Source organism: Caretta caretta, chromosome 11 (assembly GCF_965140235.1).
Source record: "Caretta caretta isolate rCarCar2 chromosome 11, rCarCar1.hap1, whole genome shotgun sequence".
Taxonomy (NCBI): Eukaryota; Metazoa; Chordata; order Testudines; family Cheloniidae; genus Caretta; species Caretta caretta.
Window position 1 is genome coordinate 19929564 of NC_134216.1, and position 22181 is coordinate 19951744.

The following is a 22181-nucleotide window of genomic DNA, read 5'->3' on the forward strand; positions in this document are numbered from 1 at the left end:
TATCAGGGTCAGAAGGGACCTCAGGAGGTGATCTAGTCCAACCCCCTGCTCAAAGCAGGACCAATCCCCAATTTTTGCCCCAGATCCCTAAATGGCCCCCCTCAAGGATTGAACTCACAACCCTCGGTTTAACAGGCCAATGCTCAAACCACTGAGTTATCCCTCCCCCCTATGGCTAGGGAAGTGGATTGGACTGAAGAATTTATGGATCTAAAGGCAGAGGAGGCCTGGGATTACTTTAGGTCAAAGCTGCAGAAGCTATCGGAAGCCTGCATCCCAAGAAAGGGGAAAAAATTCAGAGGCAGGAGTTGTGGACCAAGCTGGATGAGCAAGCATCTCAGAGAGGTGATTAAGAAAAAGCAGAAAGTATACAGGGAGTGGAAGATGGGAGGGATCAGCAAGGAAAGCTACCTTATTGAGGTCAGAACATGTAGGGATAAAATGAGAAAGTCTAAAAGTCAAGTAGAGTTGGACCTTGCAAAGGGAATTAAAACCAATAGTAAAAGCTTCTATAGCCATATAAATAAGAAGAAAATAAAGAAAGAAGAAGTGGGACTGCTAAACACTGAGGATGGAGTGGAGGTTAAGGATAATCTAGGCATGGCCCAATATCTAAACAAATACTTTGCCGCAGTCTTTAATGAGGCTAATGAGGAGCTTAGGGATAATGGTAGGATGACAAATGGGAATGAGGATATGGAGGTAGATATTACCACATCCGAGGTAGAAGCCAAACTCGAACATCTTAATGGCACTAAATCGGGGGGCCCAGATAATCTTCATCCAAGAATATTAAAGGAACTGGCACATGAAATTGCAAGCCCATTAGCAAGAATTTTTAATTAATCTGTAAACTCAGGGGTTGTACCGTATGACTGGAGATTTGCTAACATAGTTCCTATTTTTAAGAATGGGGAAAAAAGTGATCTGGGTAACTACAGGCCTGTTAGTTTGACATCTGTAGTATGCAAGGTCTTGGAAAAAAATTTGAAGGAGAAAGTAGTTAAGGACATTGAGGTCAATGGTAAATGGGACAAAATACAACATGGTTTTACAAAAGGTAGATCATGCCAAACCAACCTGAATTTCTTCTTTGAGAAAGTAACAGATTTTTTAGACAAAGGAAACACAGTGGATCTAATTTACCTAGATTCCAGTAAGGTGTTTGATACGGTGCCACATGGGGAATTATTAGTTAAATTGGAAAAGATGGGGATCAATATGAAAATTAAAAGGTGGATAAGGAATTGGTTGAAGGGGAGACTACAGTTGGTCATACTGAAACGGTGAACTGTCAGGCTGGAGGGAGGTTACCAGTGGAGTTCTTCAGGGATCGGTTTTGGGACCAATCTTATTTAATCTTTTTATTACTGACCTCGGCACAAAAAGTGGGAGTGTGCTAATAAAGTTTGCGGATGATACAAAGCTGGGAGGTATAGCCAATTTAGAGACGGACTGAGGTATCATACAGAAGGATCTAGATGACCTTGTAAACTGGAGTAATAGTACTAGGATGAAATTTAATAGTGAGAAGTGTAAGGTCATGCATTTAGGGACCTTAATGAATAATAACAAGAATTTTAGTTATAAGCTGGGGATGCATCAATTAGAAGTAATGGAGGAGGAGGAGGAGGACCTTGGAGTATTGGTTGATCACAGGATGACTATGAGCCTCCAATGTGATATGGCCATGAAAAAAGCTAATGCGGTCTTGGGATGCATCAGGCGAGGTATTTCCAGTAGAGATAAGGAAGTGTTAGTACCGTTATACGAGGCACTGGTGAGACCTCATCTTGAATACTGTGTGCAGTTCTGGTCTCCCATGTTTAAGAAGGATGAATTCAAACTGGAACATGTATAGAGAAGGGCTACTAGGATGATCCGAGGAATGGAAAATCTGTCTTATGAAAGGAGACTCAAGGAGTTTGGCTTGTTTAGCCTAACCAAAAGAAGGTTGAGGGGAGATATGATTGCTCTCTATAAATATATCAGAGGGATAAATACTGGAGAGGGAGAGGAATTATTTAAGCTCAGTACCAATGTGGACACAAGAACAAATGGATATAAACTGGCCATCAGGAAGTTTAGACTTGAAATTAGATGAAGGTTTCTAACCATCAGAGAAGTGAAGTTCTGGAATAGCCTTCCAAGGGAAGCAGTGGGGGCAAAAGACCTATCTGGCTTCAAGATTAAACTCGATAAGTTTATGAAGGAGATGGCATGATGGGATAACATGATATTGGCAATTAATTGATCTTTAACTATTTGTGGTAAATAAGCCCAATGGCCTGTGATGGGATGTTAAATGGGGTGGGATCTGAGTTACTACAGAGAATTCTTTCCTGGGTGCCTGGCTGGTGAATCTTGCCCATATGTTCAGGGTTCAGCTGATCACCATATTTGGGGTCGGGAAGGAATTTTCCTCTAGGGCAGATTGGTAGAGGCCTTGGGGGTTTTTCGCCTTCCTCTGCAGCGTGGCGCACGGTTCACTTGCTGGAGGATTCTCTGCACCTTGAAGTCTTTAAACCATGATCTGAAGACTTCAGTAGCTCAGACATAGGTGAGAGGTTTATTGCAGGAGTGGGTGGGTGAGATTGTGTTGCCTGCGTTGTGCAGGAGGTCAGACTAGATGATCATAATGGTCCCTTCTGACCTTAATATCTATCAATCTATGAATTACTTCATTAATGTCCGTACCGTTACAAGTACTTTTCAGGGGTTTAAAGGTTTTTAATCATTAAAATTTTGTTAGCTAAAGGATCACTTTGTCTTTAGACACTTGAATTTATGTTCAGTTCCAAGAGAATTAGTGGCAACCCTCTTTCCTGATACTTTCAAAACTAGAGAGGACAAAGGAAATGTACTGGTGGGAATAATCCTGCCAGGACCCTAAACCACCTGCAGACCCTTGCTTCAACCCACTGAAATTCTGAGTTGCTTTTTAACCACAAGGACTTATGGGGTTGGGTCACTGCACAAAATATGATTCTGTGATAGCTGAATACACTGATGTTGGCGAAAGCTTTTTGAGGAATTCTGTTACAAACCCCTAATTCCAGGGGATAACAACTCAGCCAAAAATAGTCTTAAAGTGGGTTTAAAAATGGCATACAAGGGCTCAGACCAGGAGAACGGCACTGTGATCATATAGACAGTCATTTTGCAAGGTTGCCAATTGGCAGCTCTTAAAGCTGTTTGCTTTTCGCCAGCAAAATAAAGCATAATCTTTTAGGTATCACACTCACTCGACATTTATTACTTCAGTTCTTAGCAATGGTTGACTTCTTTTTGTATTTTTAAGCATGGCTGTAAGACAAACAGTTAAAAATTAGCCGTTCTGTATACATAATAACTACAACAAGGAGTCAGCTCCATTTCCCAGCTTCCACAGATTTCAGGAGCATTTGCTTCATGCATTTGTGTTGGCCCATCATCGTTTCAGAGCACATCTACAGTACTGTGATCCTAATGGGCGAACCTTACCCTAAGTGTTTCCTTCACTTGCAGTGTTAGCATTGGACATGCCTTGCTTATGTCCATTTCAGGTGTTCATAATCTATCACTTAAGGAGACCCTTTTTTACTTTTCTCAGATTCAGTTCCTTCAAAACTAAGGCAGAAATTCTGTCCATAATATGATTTTAAATGTCACTTGGTTGCACAGCATGTGGCTTTTTCCTCCTCTTTAATTGTAACCAGGGTTCTACTTGGAACATTTTGTGAGGGAACCGTTTTCTGTGAGTCTGACTTTTGTATGGAAAGGAAAGGAGTAAGAAATGGGATTGCTGTTATTTTAATGAATGGTATTCAGTTCTATTATTTCTGAAATGGTAACCTAATTTTTCTTTTCCATTCAGTGGGTTAGGGAGTTTTCACTGAAAATAAATAGGATCTTGATCAACATTGTAAAAGTGGTTATGGACAGTAATGGCTATTAAAGTGCTTGCAATTTTCCAGCAAGTTGCATGTAATTTGGTCATAAAAATCAAATTTCCTTTGTTAAAAATGCAATGAAACGATATTGGAATGTTTAATGTTAAAAATGATGCTGCCTTCTGAGTTGTGTAGCTTGTAATATTTAATAATTCATCAGGATTTAGTCATGTATTGCATTAAATGGTTCACATGCACAAGGAATATATTTGGAAAACATATGAAAATTATGTTTTAAAGTAATATGATTGACTTAACCATAGCACTGAATATTTACTAAACATATTCAGGGTCAACTTGATAAGTGTTTTCTCCAAATATTTTGCCAAGATAGTTATACAAAAAAACTTATTGGTGCAAAATGAGCTAATAATAATGATAAACCTATATAAACATTCATTATATGTTCTACCTTATTTTTATTGATTAACTCAATAAAGAGGCACATCATAGCAGCAGTGTATGTTAGTTTGTCAGCAGTGTCACTAAGCCCTCATAGAAAGAGATGGAACTCTCAGATGGCTTTAATTAAAGAAAAATCAAAATACTTTCCACTACACTTCTATAAACAGTTGTAAAGTCACAAGGAGTAGATGATGGGCTTCTGTCCATTAATATATATATATATATATATCTGTATCGAACAACATTAAAAAACAAACACAGAAGGGAATAACCCATTGCTATATCAGAACTTATATTATCAAGAATTAAACTTTGTATTAAAATACAGTAGAACTTCAGAGTTATGAACACCTTGGGAATGGAGGCTGTTTGTAACTCTGAAATGTTTGTAACTCTGAACAAAATGTTATAGCTGTTCTTTCAAAAGTTTACAACTGAACCTTGTCTTAATACGGCTTTGAAACTTTACTATGCAGAAGAAAAATGCCGATTTCTCTTTATTTTTTAGTAGTGTACATTTAACACAGTACTGTACTCTATTTGCCTTTTATTTTATTTTATTTTATTTTATTTTATTTTTTTTGGTCTCTACCTGATTGTGTACCTCTGGTTCCAAATGAGGTTTGTGTGGTTGACTAGCCAGTTCATAACTCTGGTGTTCGTAACTCTGAGGTTCTACTGTACACCAGAGATCTCAGTCCTGCATGAGGCTCTGTTAAGGTGAATCCCTGCACATGTACAGAGTCCCTTTGACTTCAGGAAACTAGCAGGTCCTGTTGCAGGATCACGACCTTAAGCTGAGCTGATGCTTCAGTTTGATTGGCCTTCACAGGCACAGAAGAAAGAATGATTCTAAGGAAGGAAGGATGTGGAAAAGAGGAAATGACTGTGGCTTAGAGAAGGAGAAAGGGGTGAAGGAGAAAAGAGGAATAGACTTACAGAGGAGAGAGAGAGAGAGGTACTGGGTAAGAAGAGAGAGAGAATGACACTGGAGAGAAGAGAAATCAATTGAGAGGATAAAGAGGTTTGGGAAGAAAATATCAGGGAGAGAGAAGGAAAGAGACTGAAAGAGAAGGAGGGAAAGAACACTGGGACAGAGAAGGGGGGAGAGAAAGAGAAGAAATACTAACTGACAAGCTGCTCTGTCGTCTGACTGACAGCCACAAAGAAATCACAGGTTGATCTCCTGTAACAATAATAATACCTAGCTTTCATGTAACATGTTTCATCACAGAATATCTGGGTCAGAAGGGATCTCAGGAGGTCATCTAGTCCAACCCCCTGCTCAAAGCAGGACCAACCCCCAATTTTTGCCCCAGATCCCTAAATGGGCCCCTCAAGGATTGAACTCACAACCTTGGGTTTAGCAGGCCAATGCTCAAACCACTGAGCTATCCCACCCCCCAATAGTCAATAGAATTCCCACCCCCCAATAGTCAATAGAATCAATAGATTCCATAGTGCTTTACAGAGGAGGTCAGCATCATTATTCCTGTTTTACAGTTGGGGAAAGTGAGGCACAGAGACTTGTGTGAGGTCAATGGCAGAGCCAGGGATAGAACCCAGGTCTTCTGAGTCCCAGTTCAGTTCTCTTTCTGCTAGGCCCCACTGCCTCACGTTCAGCCACTGTTGCATTGGCATATGGTGATATTGCATTTTGGTGCAGTGTTCTCACCCATAGATACAATATTATCATGTTGTGAGTTCATTCCCTATCTTTCCTAACACTCCCATACTGCTGTAAAATGTCTCTCTTCTGCGATAGTGATCAGGTAGTCTGGCAGAATGAATGGAATAGCAGTCAAACACAAGTACCCTGCAGGAATTACATGAAAGGAACTACCAGAGTTTACTAAGCTCTCCCCTTTTTATTATGTTACTCAAAGTATCTCCACTACCAGGCATTGTAGTCTGCTTCATTATTCGCCACTCACTGGAACACTACTATAATATTGGGAACTTTTCCATTTACAGTAAATTCTCAGTTTCTAGTACAAATCCTGTGTACTGGTATCTTTTCTATTTGTTTAGGCCAGATGATACGTACTCGGTCCATAATTATGCAGGCACAAGGAGAAGGAAGGCTATGCCCTACACAGCTCACCCAGTACAGAAACTGTCCTGTAAAGCCATGCTACACTTGGATTCTTGGGACGTGGTCACCATGCAAAGTAGAGGTATGTCTTGTTGTTGTTCGTATGAGGCACTTCTCAGGTGATGCTCGTAGAAGTGCATTTCATCAACAACAAATGGCACAATTAAGTTACAGAATTAATTTATACAGTTTTTCAGAGATCTAAAGTATTTTTGCTGCCATTAAGACCTTGCTAACATCCACTTTAAAACAAAGTGAGTTCATCATGAGTAGAACCATTGTGATCATCTAGTATGACCTGCTGTATAACACAGACCATAGAACTTCCCCAAAATAGCTCCTTGAACATATGTTTTAGAAAAACATCCAATCTTGTTTTAAAAATTGCCAATGATGGAGAATCTATTTCCTTGGTAAATTTTTCCAATGGCTAATTACTCTCACTGTTATAGACTTTCACCTTATTTCCAGTCTGAATTTATCTAGCTTCATCTTCCAATCATTGGACCGTGTTATACCTTTCTCTGCTAGATTGGAAGAGCCCATTATCAAATATGTGTTCCCCACGTAGGTACTTACAGGTTGTAATGAAGTCACACCTTTAGAAACTAATTGTAACAGTGTAACAGGTCGTAGTAGTGTACACATATATCAGCACTGAAGTGAGTTCCACCAACGCTTCCTGGAGTGCAGCTCTGGCAAACCGTTATTTAATTACTTACAGCAATGCTAGCAAGAAAATGTATGTAGCAGATTTTGGAAGTGTTTTATTTTGGAAGTAGTAATAACACTGACCCCGAGAATAACTGATGTCCCTAGACATCTCAAATGTCTTAAACACTTCAATTTAAAGTTATTCTTTGGCTTGTTGATTACTATATTCTTCTTAGTGACGTTATCAAAATGGCCTGAAAATGTAAAAGACTCTTAAATTGCAATGCATAGCACACATACCCCCTTTGCTTCGTTAGCAATGGGAATCTGCATTTTCTTACATCTTCATGTGGCTTTGTGCTTGCACTGATTTATCTTACACTTTTCCCCCCTCTCCTTAGTAATCTGGTCGATCATGGTTCGTATGTTAAAGCATATTAGTTAGTCACGAACTCAGGTTAATTTAAATTGTTGGTGAATTTAGAAGTTACTCCTACAGGATGAAATTTGCTTCACCTCCATTAACCCATACTAACTGTCTTCTATGAGGAAGAAGTATGGGTGAAATGCCGAGAAGAAATCCACTCCCTTCACCCAGGGCACATGACCTCAGTGCAGATCTCACCAGGGCTGCTTTTCCACACTGGGGCAAAGAGAGCTAGGGCCGTTAGATGAGTGTGTGAAATGACCTCTCTTCTGATCTACCCTTGTCATAATGTAGCAGGCTTTGTGCCATCTTCTACTCCCATACTTCTCCCACAGAGGGCAGAGAGGATGCAGCAAGTGTGCCTGTGATGACTGCTGCTGCTGGCATGATCTACACAACCTTAGCCCACTGTAAATTGTAACAGGAACTGTTTTGACCCTTGGCCAGCCCACAATCAGGGAAGCAGAAAGATGACTTAGGGACACCCTTTCCTCCTGCTCTTTTCAGTTCAGCTAAATACAAACCAGGTACAACTGAGAATGTGCCCCATGCATGTAAATGTAATCTTTATGTAGCCCTAACACCCTGGGATCTAATCTTGTCCAGGTAAACAGAGTTAGTTCTGATGAGTACTAGATGGGAGGCCTTCAATTATAGGAAATAGTGCTGGTGATAAGGAAGTGGACATTTCTCTGTGAGTTAGGTACTGAATCGACACTTGATTGCTAAGATTATTAAGTCAACTGCACCTTTTGCAGAATAGAAACACGTTAAATCTGGAGCCTGGCCACATTTCAGCTGAGATAAAGTAATTACATCCTGTCTACCCCAGATTTCACCCTGCACTTTCAGTAGGATACAGTATTCTTCTCTCCTTCCTAAACTATTGTGCTGTCTTTCTGTGCTCTATTAAATGGCTGTCAGAGGTGGCTGCACTTCAGTGTGGGTGGGGGGAAGGAGGAGCGGTTCCTTTACAATGTATTTTAGCAAAGCTCTTGAGAATGAGGCATGTTATATAAATGTAAGGCGATTTACTTCCAATTTTTTTCAGGGAATGAATCCTAAATTCGCCTTCCAAAGTATCAGAAAATCTTGTTTTTCACAGATGTTCTGTTGAATCGACTTTGACTAACATGACACCAGAAAAATCTGTTGTGAAAGTAGCCTGACATGGTTAAATAAACAATATTCTTAATTATGAGTAGTCTACAATATTTATCTTCTCTGTATTATAGGATACCTGGAAAATATTTTGCAGTCTTAGAATAGTAACCATTTTAATCCTAAATTAGTTGATTTGGTGTGAATGATTAGAGCTGTTTGCATGCTTAGAAGTAGAGCCTGGCCTACCAGATGCCCTGCATTGCAGATTTTCAGATTATTTAAGCCAGGTATTACTGTTGGTCCTTGTGTCCTAAAAAAGATATGTTGGAACGCACTTCCGGTAGTGATAGTACCGGAACCCCCTTCCAGCTCCCAAAGACAGTGCAGAGTATTCCAGTGCAACTCAAGCCCTGATTACCACTGCCCATAGACCTGCATGCATCACAGGCCATTTCCAGTTGTGCAAGGAACAAACCTGCAGTCTTCAAAGAGATGGGAAACCTTTTAGAAGCAGTGAACATTACCAGTCCAAAAGCAATAAGGTACATAAATGGCAGTAAATTAAACCTGAGTCTGAGTGTTTCCCTCTATGACAGCCTATCATAACCTGGATAAAAAACATAAACAACATGAAGTATTACTAATTTTTATTTTTTGAATTCTAAAGGAACATGAGACATGTAGTTAGACATTAACAAAACATTCGTCCAGGGCCTCAATATCATTTCAATTATATGTATTTAACGCCAAATTTCCAAAGGTATTTAGGCTCCTAAAGGTACAGATAGGCTCCCAATGGGATTTGGAAAAGTGCCTAACTTTCATTAATTGGGAGTTGGGAGTCTAGACACTTTTGAAAATCCCACTAAGCACCTATCTGCATCATTTGGTGCCTAATACCTTCAAAAATCTGGCCCTCAAAGTCTGCTCATGCAGCTCTTTCTCACAAAAGAGAATGCATACCCGAATAAATGCTCACTGATGAGGGAAAGTGTTGCCCAATTGGGCCCTTAATTAACAACTCTTTTCCCTCAGGAGAGAGAACATCTACCAAGCAGACCTTATTCTTGGGAGCTATGTATGTCCAATAACCTCCTCAGAGATCTTCCTCTGTTTATCACCTGTTGTTCAATTTGGGCTGATTACTGATATCCTTACTCTAGCAAATTCCCACTGAATGCTACTGGATGGTTGGAACTTCAGGAATGGGTCCTATATAATTTTAGGAAGCAAATAGGGACCAGTATTTTTCTTCTGTGTTATTTATGTACCACATATATAGTAAAAAAGCAGGCTTCCCCTGTCCTCTGTAAATAGCATCATGACTTTCCATTTTCAAAAAGTCTGATGATCCCTGCCATGCAAGGATGTCATTAGGTTTGGTTGTTTGTAAAGCCAGCCTTAAATAATAAACAGAGGTCACCATTAAAGGGTAAACATTTACCACAGCATAATATCTGAGATACAGTAGCTATTTCCTATTCCAAAGATATCCCTGATGTATCACAGTGTAGTAACTGTGTTAACAAAAGGTTGACTTTATAGTGGACAGCACTGTATTAGAGGTAGGTATTATTGTCAGCTAGAATAAGTGTCTTTTCATATCATTTTAGTCCTCTCCAATACAGATTAGTCATATCATTTCCTTATGCTTTTCTTCTAAGTTTGAAAAATACTGTAGTTTGATTAGACCCTGTCTTCCCAGAGAGTTCCTTCCACATCATATTGTGTCTCCACCTGTAATTTCTAAGAACTCCAACCCAGTTTGGGACCTGGATGAGCTATTCACGCACCATTAATCCAAGTCTGCAACAGAGGCTTCTGTGGTGAAATAGTAATTTAGAATAATAAGTTACATACAGGCTAGATTGAAACACAATGTTGAAAACTTAATGTCTAGCTGCATACAATAAATCTCCACTAATACTTCCCTTAGACACTTGATTACCAACTGCTTTAAATCCAACTTGTTATACCAGGGCTTTGGAGCGGAGCCCGGAGCTGGAGCACGGAGCAGCAAGTTTTTGCCTGGAGCTGGAGCGGAGCCGGAGCACAGCTCCAAAGCCCTGCATTATACCCCCACTTGTATTTCACTACCTGTCAATGAGGAGGTGCAGAGAAAATGAGAAAGGTACTGCATGAATATGGGAAAGCCAGTCTTGAGATTCCTGCTACCAAGCCCAGTGCTGAATAAATATACTTGATCGGTAACCCTTTAGGTCTGCGAATGAGGTCCATTATTTTCAAAGAATCTACTGCCAGGTGATCCAGAGTAGCCCAATAAAAGCAGAGTTTTTACTTAAGGGGTTTTAGAAAATGCTCATTTCCGTAAAGCTCAAGTTCCACACATGTAATAAACATAACATCACCACAGGTTCACATCTTTAAAGAGAGGACAACAAACCCCATCACCTACAACAGCCATATCTTCCCTCCTTCCTACAGCATCCTTCAAGGTGTGATTGTCATTTTATCATCTGTTTAATAAAAAGGTATTGATTTTCCAATAAATTTAGTCCTTTTCAATAAGTATTCCAGAGCAGCGCTGAAAGGCTGTATGACTCAGGTGACTGGTAGTAGGATATGGAGCCTTTCAGCACGGGTTCAGATCTGATCTACTTCTGATAACCGAAAGTTGCTAAGTTTTTATGACAGATCAGTAGAGTGTGTGATATAAATTGATGATCTCTGTCCACTTTTTAATCGTTAATTGTCCACATAATAAAGAGAATAAACACATACGCTGTTGACACCATTCTCTGCAGTCTCACTGAAGAGTTCAAGGATTTTCATGGAATCATAGAATATCAGGGTTGGAAGGGACCTCAGGAGGTCATCTAGTCCAACCCCCTGATCAAAGCAAGACCAATCCCCAACTAAAACATCCCAACCAGGACTTTGTCAAGTCTGACCTTAAAAACCTCTAAGGAAGGAGATTCTACCACCTCCCTAGGTAACCCATTCCAGTGCTTCACCACCCTCCTAGTGAAAAAGTTTTTCCTAACATCCAACCTAAACCTCCCCCACTGCAATTTAAGACCATTACTCCTTGTTCTGTCATCTGGTACCACTGAGAACAGTCTGGATCCATCCTCTTTGGAACCTCCTTTCAGGTTGTTGAAAGCAGCTATCAAATCCCCCCTCATTCTTCTCTTCTGCGGACTAAATAATCCCAGTTCCCTCAGCCTCTCCTCATAAGTCATGTGCTCCAGCCCCCTAATCATTTTTGTTGCCCTCCGCTGGACTGTTTCCAATTTTTCCACATCCTTCTTGTAGTGTGGGCCCCAAAACTGGACATAGTACTGCAGATGAGGCCTCACCAATGCCAAATAGAGGGGAATGATCACGTCCCTCGATCGCTGACAGTGCTCCTACTTATACAGCCCAAAATGCTGTTAGCCTTCTTGGCAACAAGGGCACACAGTTGACTTGTATCCAGCTTCTCATCCACTGTAACCCCTAGGTCCTTTTCTGCAGAACTGCTGCATAGCCGCTCGGTCCCTAGTCTGTAGCAGTGCATGGGATTCTTCTGTCCTAAGTGCAGGACTCTGCACTTGTCCTTGTTGAACCTCATCAGATTTCTTTTGGCCCAATCCTCTCATTTGTCTAGGGCCCTCTGTATCCTATCCCTACCCTCCAGCATATGTACCACTCCTCCCAGCTTAGTGTCATCTGGAAACTTGCTGAGGATGCAATCCACACCATCCTCCAGATCGTTAATGAAGATATTGAACAAAACCGGCCCCAGGACTGATGCTTGGAGCACTGCACTTGATACTGGCTGCCAACCAGAAATGGAGCCATCGATCACTACCCATTGAGCCTGACGATCTAGCCAGCTTTCTATCCACCTTATAGTCCATTCCTCCAGTCGATACTTCTTTAACTTGCTGGCAAGAATACTGTGGGAAACCGTATCAAAAGCTTTGCTAAAGTCAAGCAATAACACGTTCACTGCTTTCCCCTCATCCACAGAGCCAGTTATCTCATCATAGAAGGCAATTAGGTTAGCCAGGCATGACTTGCCCTTGGTGAATCCATGCTGACTGTTCCTGATCACTTTCCTCTCCTCTAAGTGCTTCAGAATTGATTCCTTGAGGACCTGCTCCATGATTTTTCCAGGGACTGAGGTGAGGCTGACTGGCTTGTAGTTCCCCAGATTGTCCTTCTTCCCTTTTTTAAAGATGGGCACTACATTAGCCTTTTTCCAGTCATCTGGGACCTCCCCCAATTGCCGCGAGTTTTCAAAGATAATGGCCAATGGCCCTGCAGTCACATCAGCCAACTCCTTTAGCACGCTCGGATGCAGCACATCCGGCCCCATGGACTTGTGCTCATCCAGCTTTTCTAAATAGTCCTGAACCACTTCTTTCTCCACAGAGGGCTGGTCATCTCTTCCCCGTAGCGTGCTGCCCAGTGCAGTAGGCTGGGAGCTGACCTTGTTCGTTTTATTTTATTGTTATAAAGACTGACCATCTTTTAACCACTAAGATCAGAGTTACGGTATATTGTCAGGGGAATGTATGTAAGCCTTCATTCCTTCCACCCATTACGTATCCATTCTGTGGAGAAACTGAGGATTTCAGTTTCCAGTGCTGATTGGGGAAGGTCTGAATATCATGAAAATATTTTCCAAAGCTCTATGCATTTCACACTTACTGGTTATCCAGACCAAATTCCTATTCTAGTCATTGTGCTTTGTGAACTTGAATTCCTCCTGCAGAGTCACTGTGGTATTATACTCTTCTTCACTTCCTTGTCCAAACTGTTTAGAGAGTTATGCAGCTATTTAACAGTTATGGTCAATTCTACCCTGTAGAATTATAGAGGTGATTACATTTTAGTGCTGGCTAAAGTAATTTCTGTATACATCATGCTCGATCATGTCACTGAGGCCCAGTCCCTCATAGGGCAGTGTGGAGCTGTACCTACCACCATCCACCCACCCTGACCCCGAGAAGCTCCTGAGTTTTCTTCCTCAGTTCTTCAGCTCTACAGAAATCCTCCTGCATCCTTCTGGTGTGCAGGGGAGGCAAGTGTACTGGTCCGTTCCTTCAGGCATCTAGCATACCTCCCCTAATAGTCCTGCAAGATCTGCTGATCAGTGCATGTGGGGAGAAACCTGGTACTTCCCTCCTTCCCAATCACAGCTGTTTCATAAAAGTGCAAGAAGGAGGTTTACCCTCCCCCCAACGTTGCACACCTGCAGAGGAGGTGGGCACAATCTAGTTACATAGGCCTGGATCCACAGCGGGTCTTAGGCATTGCAATGCTCAGCATCACTTCACAGCGCCTGATTTCTGGGCATCTAGAAAATCACAGGAACAACACTGCAATCTGCAAAACCTGTGTTAGGCACCTAGACAACCTATACAATGAATCAGGAGAGAGAGTCACCTAAGAAATGTGATCCACAAAAGCCAGCATGCCAGGCGAGGTGCTGTCTAAGCTAGCCAATGGGAGTTGTCGACAAGGAGGTGTGACCTAAACTGTGCCTCACTGTCAGAGAGAGGTACCTAAGTCCGGCCTGCAGGAATGACCTACCTCTGCTAGCGATCCCCGAACAGGAACCCTTCTCCTGTAGTCAGGCAGCAAAGCTGCCAAAGGCATTTCTTGTGAGAATGAGTTAGGTGCAGGGTCCAGTCCCCCAACTCCCAACACTATGTCATTATTCACCCACTGGGGAACAACTTCAACAGGAGAGACTGAGGAGCCCCATATCAGAATATCCCACAGCTCAGTGGTTAGAGCACTCTTCGGGGAGGTAGGGAGATGCCTGTTTAAATCCCTCCCCACCCTTTGCCTGAGAGAGGAATTGAAAATATCAAAGTATCCTGAGTGCTGTGACCACTGGGCTGAAAAGCATAAGGTGGGCAGTGGTACCACCACCTCGTTCCAGGTTTGGAATGGGACCTGATCCGGGAGATGTCTACAATGAGGCAGCAGTTTGCATGCCCAGAGGCAGAAACTTATGTGCTGAGGGACCTTTCACCTTGAAAACTTGGGTACTGAGTGACTTTAGGCACCTATATGGTTTGGCAGAAGTTTTACAGATCACAGTAGAGCCTAAAACTGGAATTTATGTGCCTAAACACCAGATTTAGGTGCTTAAGTGTAGGGTTAGGCATCTAATACCTTTGTGGATCGGGAACAGAGTCTGTATAGCACTTTGAGATCCTTTCAGTGAAAGTGCTATATAAATTCACTTATTATTTATTATTTGATTATTGTTTAAGTTAGCAACATGTGATTCTGGTATCTCCCACAGGGTGGACAATGCGGTGAAGGATTCCAAATCCGCAACCTCACGTGTATGGTTCATGATGCGTCTAAGTCTGTTCCATCCAAGCAAGTAGAAAATGCATTGTGTGGAGAACTGCCATCAAAAGACAATGCACTACAATTACCATGTTCTGTGCCTTGCCCAGGTAAATTCTTCTGAGATTGTGTGGTAAGCACTCAGGAGCAGGGATCCCTCTCTAGTTTCAACAATCACAACTTGTATCATAAATCAAACTGCTATTAATTATCTGCATTGTGGTAACATCCTTCAGTCAGGCTTAGGGCCTCATTGTTCTTATATAAGTACACAGGAAGATACAACCCACAAACAGCTTCTAATGTAATCCAAGACAAGACACAGCAGACTTTCTGCCAAGCAATTGGAGGGCATGAGGGAGAGAAAATGAAGGTGACAGTAATAAGAATTTGTGATTCTACAGATTAGCTGTGTGTTCAACCTGATGGTTTTAAATCTTTTGAAAGAGCTTTTCCTTTATTTTGCAGATACAGATCCAGTATGGTACAAAAATAACAGAAGAAGCCATGCTAGTGGGTTATAATTGGCATTATTTCCAAAAGACTAGCTGTACATTTAAACTATCCTTTGAGGCTGTCTCCTTCGGATAACAGTGTTTTATTCTTTTGACGTGTAGGTGATTGCCATTTGACAGGATGGTCAGAGTGGAGCTCATGTGAGCTAACGTGTATTGATGGCAGGAGCTTTGAGACCACTGGTCGCCAGTCTCGATCAAGAACATTTATCATTCAGTCTTTTGAAAACCGAGACAGCTGTCCTGAGCAAGTCTTGGAGACACGGCCTTGTTCAGGTACTGAAGCCACAGCCCTTGGCTTTATTCCACTCATGGGTTTCTGTTTTTGTAGTTATGTGAAGATTAATTGCTTTGTCTTGTTTAAATTGTAGGAGGGAAATGTTATAACTATGCATGGAAAACCAGCCTTTGGAGAGATAATGAACGTACAGTGTGGTGCCAACGTTCAGATGGGGTAAATGTCACAGGTATGTCTACAAAGCACGGGACAGAGTGTGAAAGCTTAGCTGAGAATGATTAGGGTTAGCATGGGAGGGAAATGTAAAGAGATTTTAAAATTTATGTGAAACTTGAAAGAAATAAAAAACATTGTTAGCTGATTTTGGACATAGATTTCCCAAAGTCCAGTTTGGATTGTCTGATTAGGTCCTTTAATAATGACATATTTGTGTTTGAATTTAGCTAGGAAACACATATGAATTCACCAACTTCATATCAGATCATTATAACAAATAGGATGTAAATGAGATGATTGCCCAATTTATGCACAGGTTTTGTTGGTGATTCAAACACAAGTATGAACTCACTAAAAAGACCTGAGTGGGCTAGTTTGTATATACATTATCAGTGTGAGTGTTATATAATTTTAGAGAAAGGAGAAATCACATGGGTGCTTGCAGATTCTGCAGTTCTTCTTCCCTTCTGTGCACCAGGAAGCTTCATCCTCTCACCTCTCCACCTCTATCAATAGGAAAGCATACTATATGGTCAGCACTTCCAGGTCCAGTGCCAAAGCCACCAGAGGGTCCACATGGTTTGCAAGTCCCTAGGATCTCTTTCTGGTTATATAAATGAGGAAATAGGTAGATATGAAAATAGAAATCTTCCCACCCCACTCCTATGTATAATGATTTTTTTAAATGTTATATAACAAACATTAACTGCCAGGATTGCAAAGTAGTTAAAGGAGCTGATTCTATAACAGGGTTCAAAAAAGAACTAGATAAACTCATGGAGGATAGGTCCAGCAATGGCTATTAGCCAGGATGGGCGGGAATGGTGTCCCTAGCCTCTGTTTGTGAGGAGCTGGGGATGAGCAACAGGGGATGGATCACTGGATGATTACCTGTTCTGTTCATTCCCTCTCAAGCACCTGGCATTGGCCACTGTCAGAAGTCAGGACACTGGGCTAGATGGACCTTTGGTCTGACCCAGTATGGCCGTTCTTATGTTCACATTTTCCATATTCACATGAAAGCTTACAGCAGTACAAGGAGTAGTGGGCATGCGGATTAGACACTGGTGTGAGGTGCCTGAAATCCTCCAGATTTCCTGTGTGGCCTCGAGAAAGTCATTTACTCTCTCTCTACCTCTTTTCCCCATCACTAAAATGGACAAAAATTCCCTGTCTTGTGAAGCTAACTTAACTAATGAATCATACAGAAAAGGAGTACTTGTGGCACCTTAGAGACTTAGAGACAATTTATTTGAGCATAAGCTTTCGTGAGCTACAGCTCACTTCATCGGATGCATACTGTGGAAAGTGTAGAAGATCTTTTTATATACACACAAAGCATGAAAAAATACCTCCTCCCACCCCACTCAGGGTGGGAGGAGGTATTTTTTCATGCTTTGTGTGTGGGAGGAGGTATTTTTTCATGCTTTGTGTGTATATAAAAAGATCTTCTACACTTTCCACAGTATGCATCCGATGAAGTGAGCTGTAGCTCACGAAAGCTTATGCTCAAATAAATTGGTTAGTCTCTAAGGTGCCACAAGTACTCCTTTTCTTTTTGCGAATACAGACTAACACGGCTGTTACTCTGAAACGAGTCATACAGAGTTACTATGATGATGAAGCTCCATAGAAAAGCATACAGATAATTTAAAAATAAGCAGAAAAATGCTTTTCAACAACAGCAAGATAAGCATTAATCTTTGTATTCTTGAAAGTACGTGGTGATGAGAATTTCTTTTACAGGGGGTTGTTCTGTTCAGACCCAGCCTGATGAAACCAGACATTGCAATCCAGAGTGCAAAAAACCATTCACCTACTGCACCCAGGTAAGCTGCTGCTGCAGAAGACATTTTAGGAATTATCTTATCTTCAACATCTTAGGAGCTTTCTAACCCCTCTAACAATGGTATATACAAGACTCCACCTAGAGACGATTCTGGGAATTTGTGTTTAGAATTTAGATCCTAAGAGGAAAAGGTGACTTGTGCAAATCCAAGCTGGGTTGATAGTGTTACATTTTTGGTTTGCTTTTTAATTAAGAGCTCTTCTGGATCTCCTATATGAGCTGTTGACTATAGATCTGGGAGGTCTGGGACTTCTTTAAAGATGGGAGCTCAGAGACTGCTCCCTTTCTACTCCCTGGGGGTGGGGGGGACAGAGAGAGCCAGGAGGAGGCAGTGACACATCCCCAACCTTACAGAATCAGGCTGGTGCACAGGGAAGCAAACAACTAACCCTATAGAGGTGGTGTAGTAGGCACATCCCCCTACCCACTGGGGGCTCTGCAGGGCACCCTGAGATTGGATGTTTGCCTTGGGGAGGCTCATCTCCATGCCATCCCTTACTCTGGGATACGCCTAATGGTCGTGACCTAGTCTAGAGCTCTGTTGGTCCCAGAATATTAGAGATACAATGTGGGTGAGGTAATATCATTTCTCTCTCACCAACAGAAGTTGATCCAATAAAAGATATTACCTCACCCGCCTTGTCACTAATAAACAAAGAGCAGTATTTTCAAACTTGGATGTCTTAGACACCTAAAGTGGCATGATTTACAAAAATGCTGGGCATCTGCAACACCTGCCAGTGTCAACAGGAGTAGCAGGGGCTGAGCACCTCTGAAATCAGGCCTTTTCTGTGGGGTCCTGATCTGAAGCCAATTACAGTGGGCTTTGACTCAAGCCCTAGGTGTCTAACTTTAAACATTGCTCTTTGAAAGTGTTCCATGTTGTTGTTTTTTTCCTTTAAGTTAATGATAGTTTCTCAGTATTAACCACATATTAACAACCTCTCTTTTTGTCTCAGAATGTGTAGCTCAGGTTGGTTACACAGTTCTGTAAGCGGGCTCAAGGGTGAAATCCTGGGCTCAGTGAAGTCAACAGCAAACCTTCCATTGACTTCGCTGGGGCCAAATTTCAAGTGGTATCTTTGGTGTCATCTGTTGTATTTTGTAAGCCCTGTCTCTGTAGGTTTTCCTTTTATCTAGCTCTGATATTCTAGTTTGGCTGCTGTTGAAATTAATAAAAGACTTTACTTTATCACTATGATTGGGAAAATATACTGTATACGTGGGCCTTTCACTGTTTGTATGCATAGCATAAGACATTTCTAAGAATATAAATATAAGCAAGTCACAAAATACTTGGGTGGGGGGATCAGAAAAATATCACAAATTTCCTTGATATGCTTAGTAGAATGTACTTTGTGGTTTAATAATAAATAAATATTTGTTGCTTAGAGCGGCGTCTGCAGTTGTGAGAGAGGATATACAGAAATAATGAGATCAAATGGTTTCCTGGATTACTGCATGAAGGTACCAGGTTTGGAAGATAAGAAAGCTGATGTTAAAACCAGTGCTGGAAAGAATAAACCTGTCAACTCAAAAATGCATGACATTTTCAAAGGATGGTCTATTCAGCCTTTTAATCCAGGTAAAAAAAAATTCAATAGAAAGAATGCCCGTTTCTCTATAGAAGTTATACTTTGTAAATCTTAAAATCAAAGATTGTGTAGGAGAGTTTAAATTGTGAGACCAGTATGCTAGTTTGTATCTCTTCTTTTATTCCTTCGCTGTCATATCCAGCATAATCATAATTTATTATTCTGAGAGATAATAAAGACTGAATGAAGCAATAATGTTTGGCAAAAGCACCCCCGTATGGAATTCTTGGAGTTACTTGGAATCACATCTAGCTACTAAATAGTGATGTTCTACAAATGTTGTGCTTGGTACCAGGGAAAGACACCTTGCATCATTAGCATTTCAAAAGGTCTTAAAGCAGAAGATTTCTTACAGGTTTCATGACTGGAGACAGGTTTGATTAATCATGTGTTGTTATGTTTTGAAAGGTGTGAAAAAAAATAGGCTAATGAATACAGAGACAAACTGGATTTAGTTTAAAAGGGTTTAACCAGAAGAAAGAGATTATGTATTAGGTTGTGATACCTTTAGAGTGAGTAGCAATTTGCTCCTTGAGTAGTCCCATTGTGGAGCTGAGGTGCTACAATAGCTGTGAATTAGGGTATCACAATCTGGCCAGAAGTTAGCATTTATGCACTGATGTAATATCTTGAGTTAGTACTTACTCATTTAAATCAATGGCAGACTTCCTATTTACTTCAATAGAAGGTAGATTTGACCCATGGGTATAGTATCTGATTACCAATTTGGATGTTATTCTTTATTGAAAAAAACAAAGAGGAGTCCTTGTGGCACCTTAGAGAGTAACAAATTTATTTGGGCATAAGCTTTCATGGGCCATAACCCACTTCATCAGATGCATGGAGTAGAAAATACAGTAGGCAGGTATAAATACACAGCACATGAAAAGATGGGAGTTGCCTTACTGACTGGGGTGTCAGACCAATTCAATTAGGGTGGATGCGGCCCATTTCCAACAGTTGACAAGAAGGTGTGAGTATCAACAGAGGGAAAATTATTTTTTGTTGTGACCCAATCACTCTCAGTCATATATGCCATCATGTGCCAACAATGCCCCTCTGCCATGTACATTGCACAAACCGGACAGTGTCATGGAGTCCTTGGGCGATGCTCTGGAACTGCTCCCTACATAGCCAGTCAGAACTCTGGAGAAGTCTCCTTTCTGTGAGCAGACTGTCTTCAGGACACACAGCTCACACAGCTTCCACCTTCCTGGGTCTGACCTCGGAGCATTCAGCATCCTCTGCCCCTCCGTGCGCTTCCCACAGAGAGTCCGCCCAGGCGGGGTCCTGGGGAAGCCAGAGGGTTCTGCACCCCAACTTCGCAGACAGATGTGACTCTCAGCCAGCCAGTAAAACAGAAGGTTTATTAGACAACAGGGACATGGTCTAACACAGAGCTTGTAGGTGCAGAGAACAGGACCCCTCAGCCGGGTCCATTTTGGGGGGCAGTGAGCCAGACAACCCCGTCTGCACTTCATTCCATGTCCCCAGCCAGCCCCAAACTGACTCCCCCTCCAGCCTCTCCTTCTCTGGGCTTTGTCCCTTTCCAGGCCAGGAGGTCACCTGATTCCTTTGTTCTCCAACCCTTTAGCTCTCACGTTGCAGGGGGGAAGGGCCCAGGCCATCAGTTGCCAGAAAACAGGGTGTTGGCCATTCTCTGTGTCCAGACCCCTGCACACACCTGCCCTCTATCATAGAATCATAGAATATCAGGGTTGGAAGGGACCTCAGAAGGTCATCTAGTCCAACCCCCGATCAAAGCAGGACCAATCCCCAACTAAATCATCCCAGCCAAGGCTTTGTCAAGCCTGACCTTAAAAACTTCTAAGGAAGGAGATTCCACCACCTCCCTAGGTAACGCATTCCAGTGTTTCACCACCCTCCTAGTGAAAAAGTTTTTCCTAATATCCAACCTAAACCTCCCCCACTGCAACTTGAGACCATTACTCCTTCTTCTGTCATCTGCTGCCACTGAGAACAGTCTAGATCCATCTTCTTTGGAACCCCCTTTCTGGTAGTTGAAAGCAGCTATCAAATCCCCCCTCATTCTTCTCTTCCGCAGACTAAACAATCCCGTTTCCCTCAGCCTCTCCTCATAAGTCATGTGTTCCAGTCCCGTAATCATTTTTGTTGCCCTCCGCTGGACTCTTTCCAATTTTTCCACTCTAGGGCTCTGCAACCATCATACACACTTATCCCACCACCTAGATACTTAAGAACTGCATAGGGGAAACTGAGGCACTCTCACACTATTCAGAGGAAACATTAAGAACAGTCCCGCTTTGTCACAGACAGTCTACGCAAATGAATAAATAGACACAAATCAGACATCAAAAATTGTAACATTCAGAAACCAGTAGGAGAGCACTTCAGTCTCCCTGGACACTCAATAACAGACTTAAAAGTGGCAATTCTTCAACAAAAAACTTCAAAAACAGACTTCAGCAAGAAACTGCAGAACTGGAATTAATTTGCAAACTTGACACCATCAAATTAGGCCTGAATAAAGACTGGCTGTGGCTGGGTCACTACAAAAAATAATTTTCCCTCTGTTGATACTCACACCTTCTTGTCAACTGTTGAGAATGGGCCACATCTAGCATGATTGAATTGGCCTCGTTAGCACTACAAAAAGTAATTTTCCCTCTGTAGATATCCACACCTTCTTGTCAACTGTTGGAAATGGGCCACATCCACCCTAACTGAATTGGCCTCGTTAGCACTGACACCCCGCCTCCCACTCGTTAAAGGCAACTCCCATCTTTTCGTATTTATACCTGCCTACTGTATTTTCCACTCCAGGCATCTGATGAAGTGGGTTATAGCCCAC

General features: G+C 41.7%; 1 protein-coding gene across 2 annotated transcripts in view; it reads left to right on the forward strand.

The window, feature by feature from the left end:
- THSD7B (thrombospondin type 1 domain containing 7B) overlaps positions 1-22181 on the forward strand; it is a 536363-nt gene that overhangs the window by 507837 nt on the left and 6345 nt on the right. For both annotated transcript variants that reach the window (XM_075117806.1, XM_048870341.2), the window contains 6 exons: positions 6369-6514; positions 14886-15045; positions 15553-15726; positions 15822-15917; positions 17651-17733; positions 19146-19338. In XM_075117806.1, coding sequence (XP_074973907.1) covers positions 6369-6514; positions 14886-15045; positions 15553-15726; positions 15822-15917; positions 17651-17733; positions 19146-19338 — 852 coding nt within the window. The remainder of the gene's footprint in view (positions 1-6368; positions 6515-14885; positions 15046-15552; positions 15727-15821; positions 15918-17650; positions 17734-19145; positions 19339-22181) is intronic.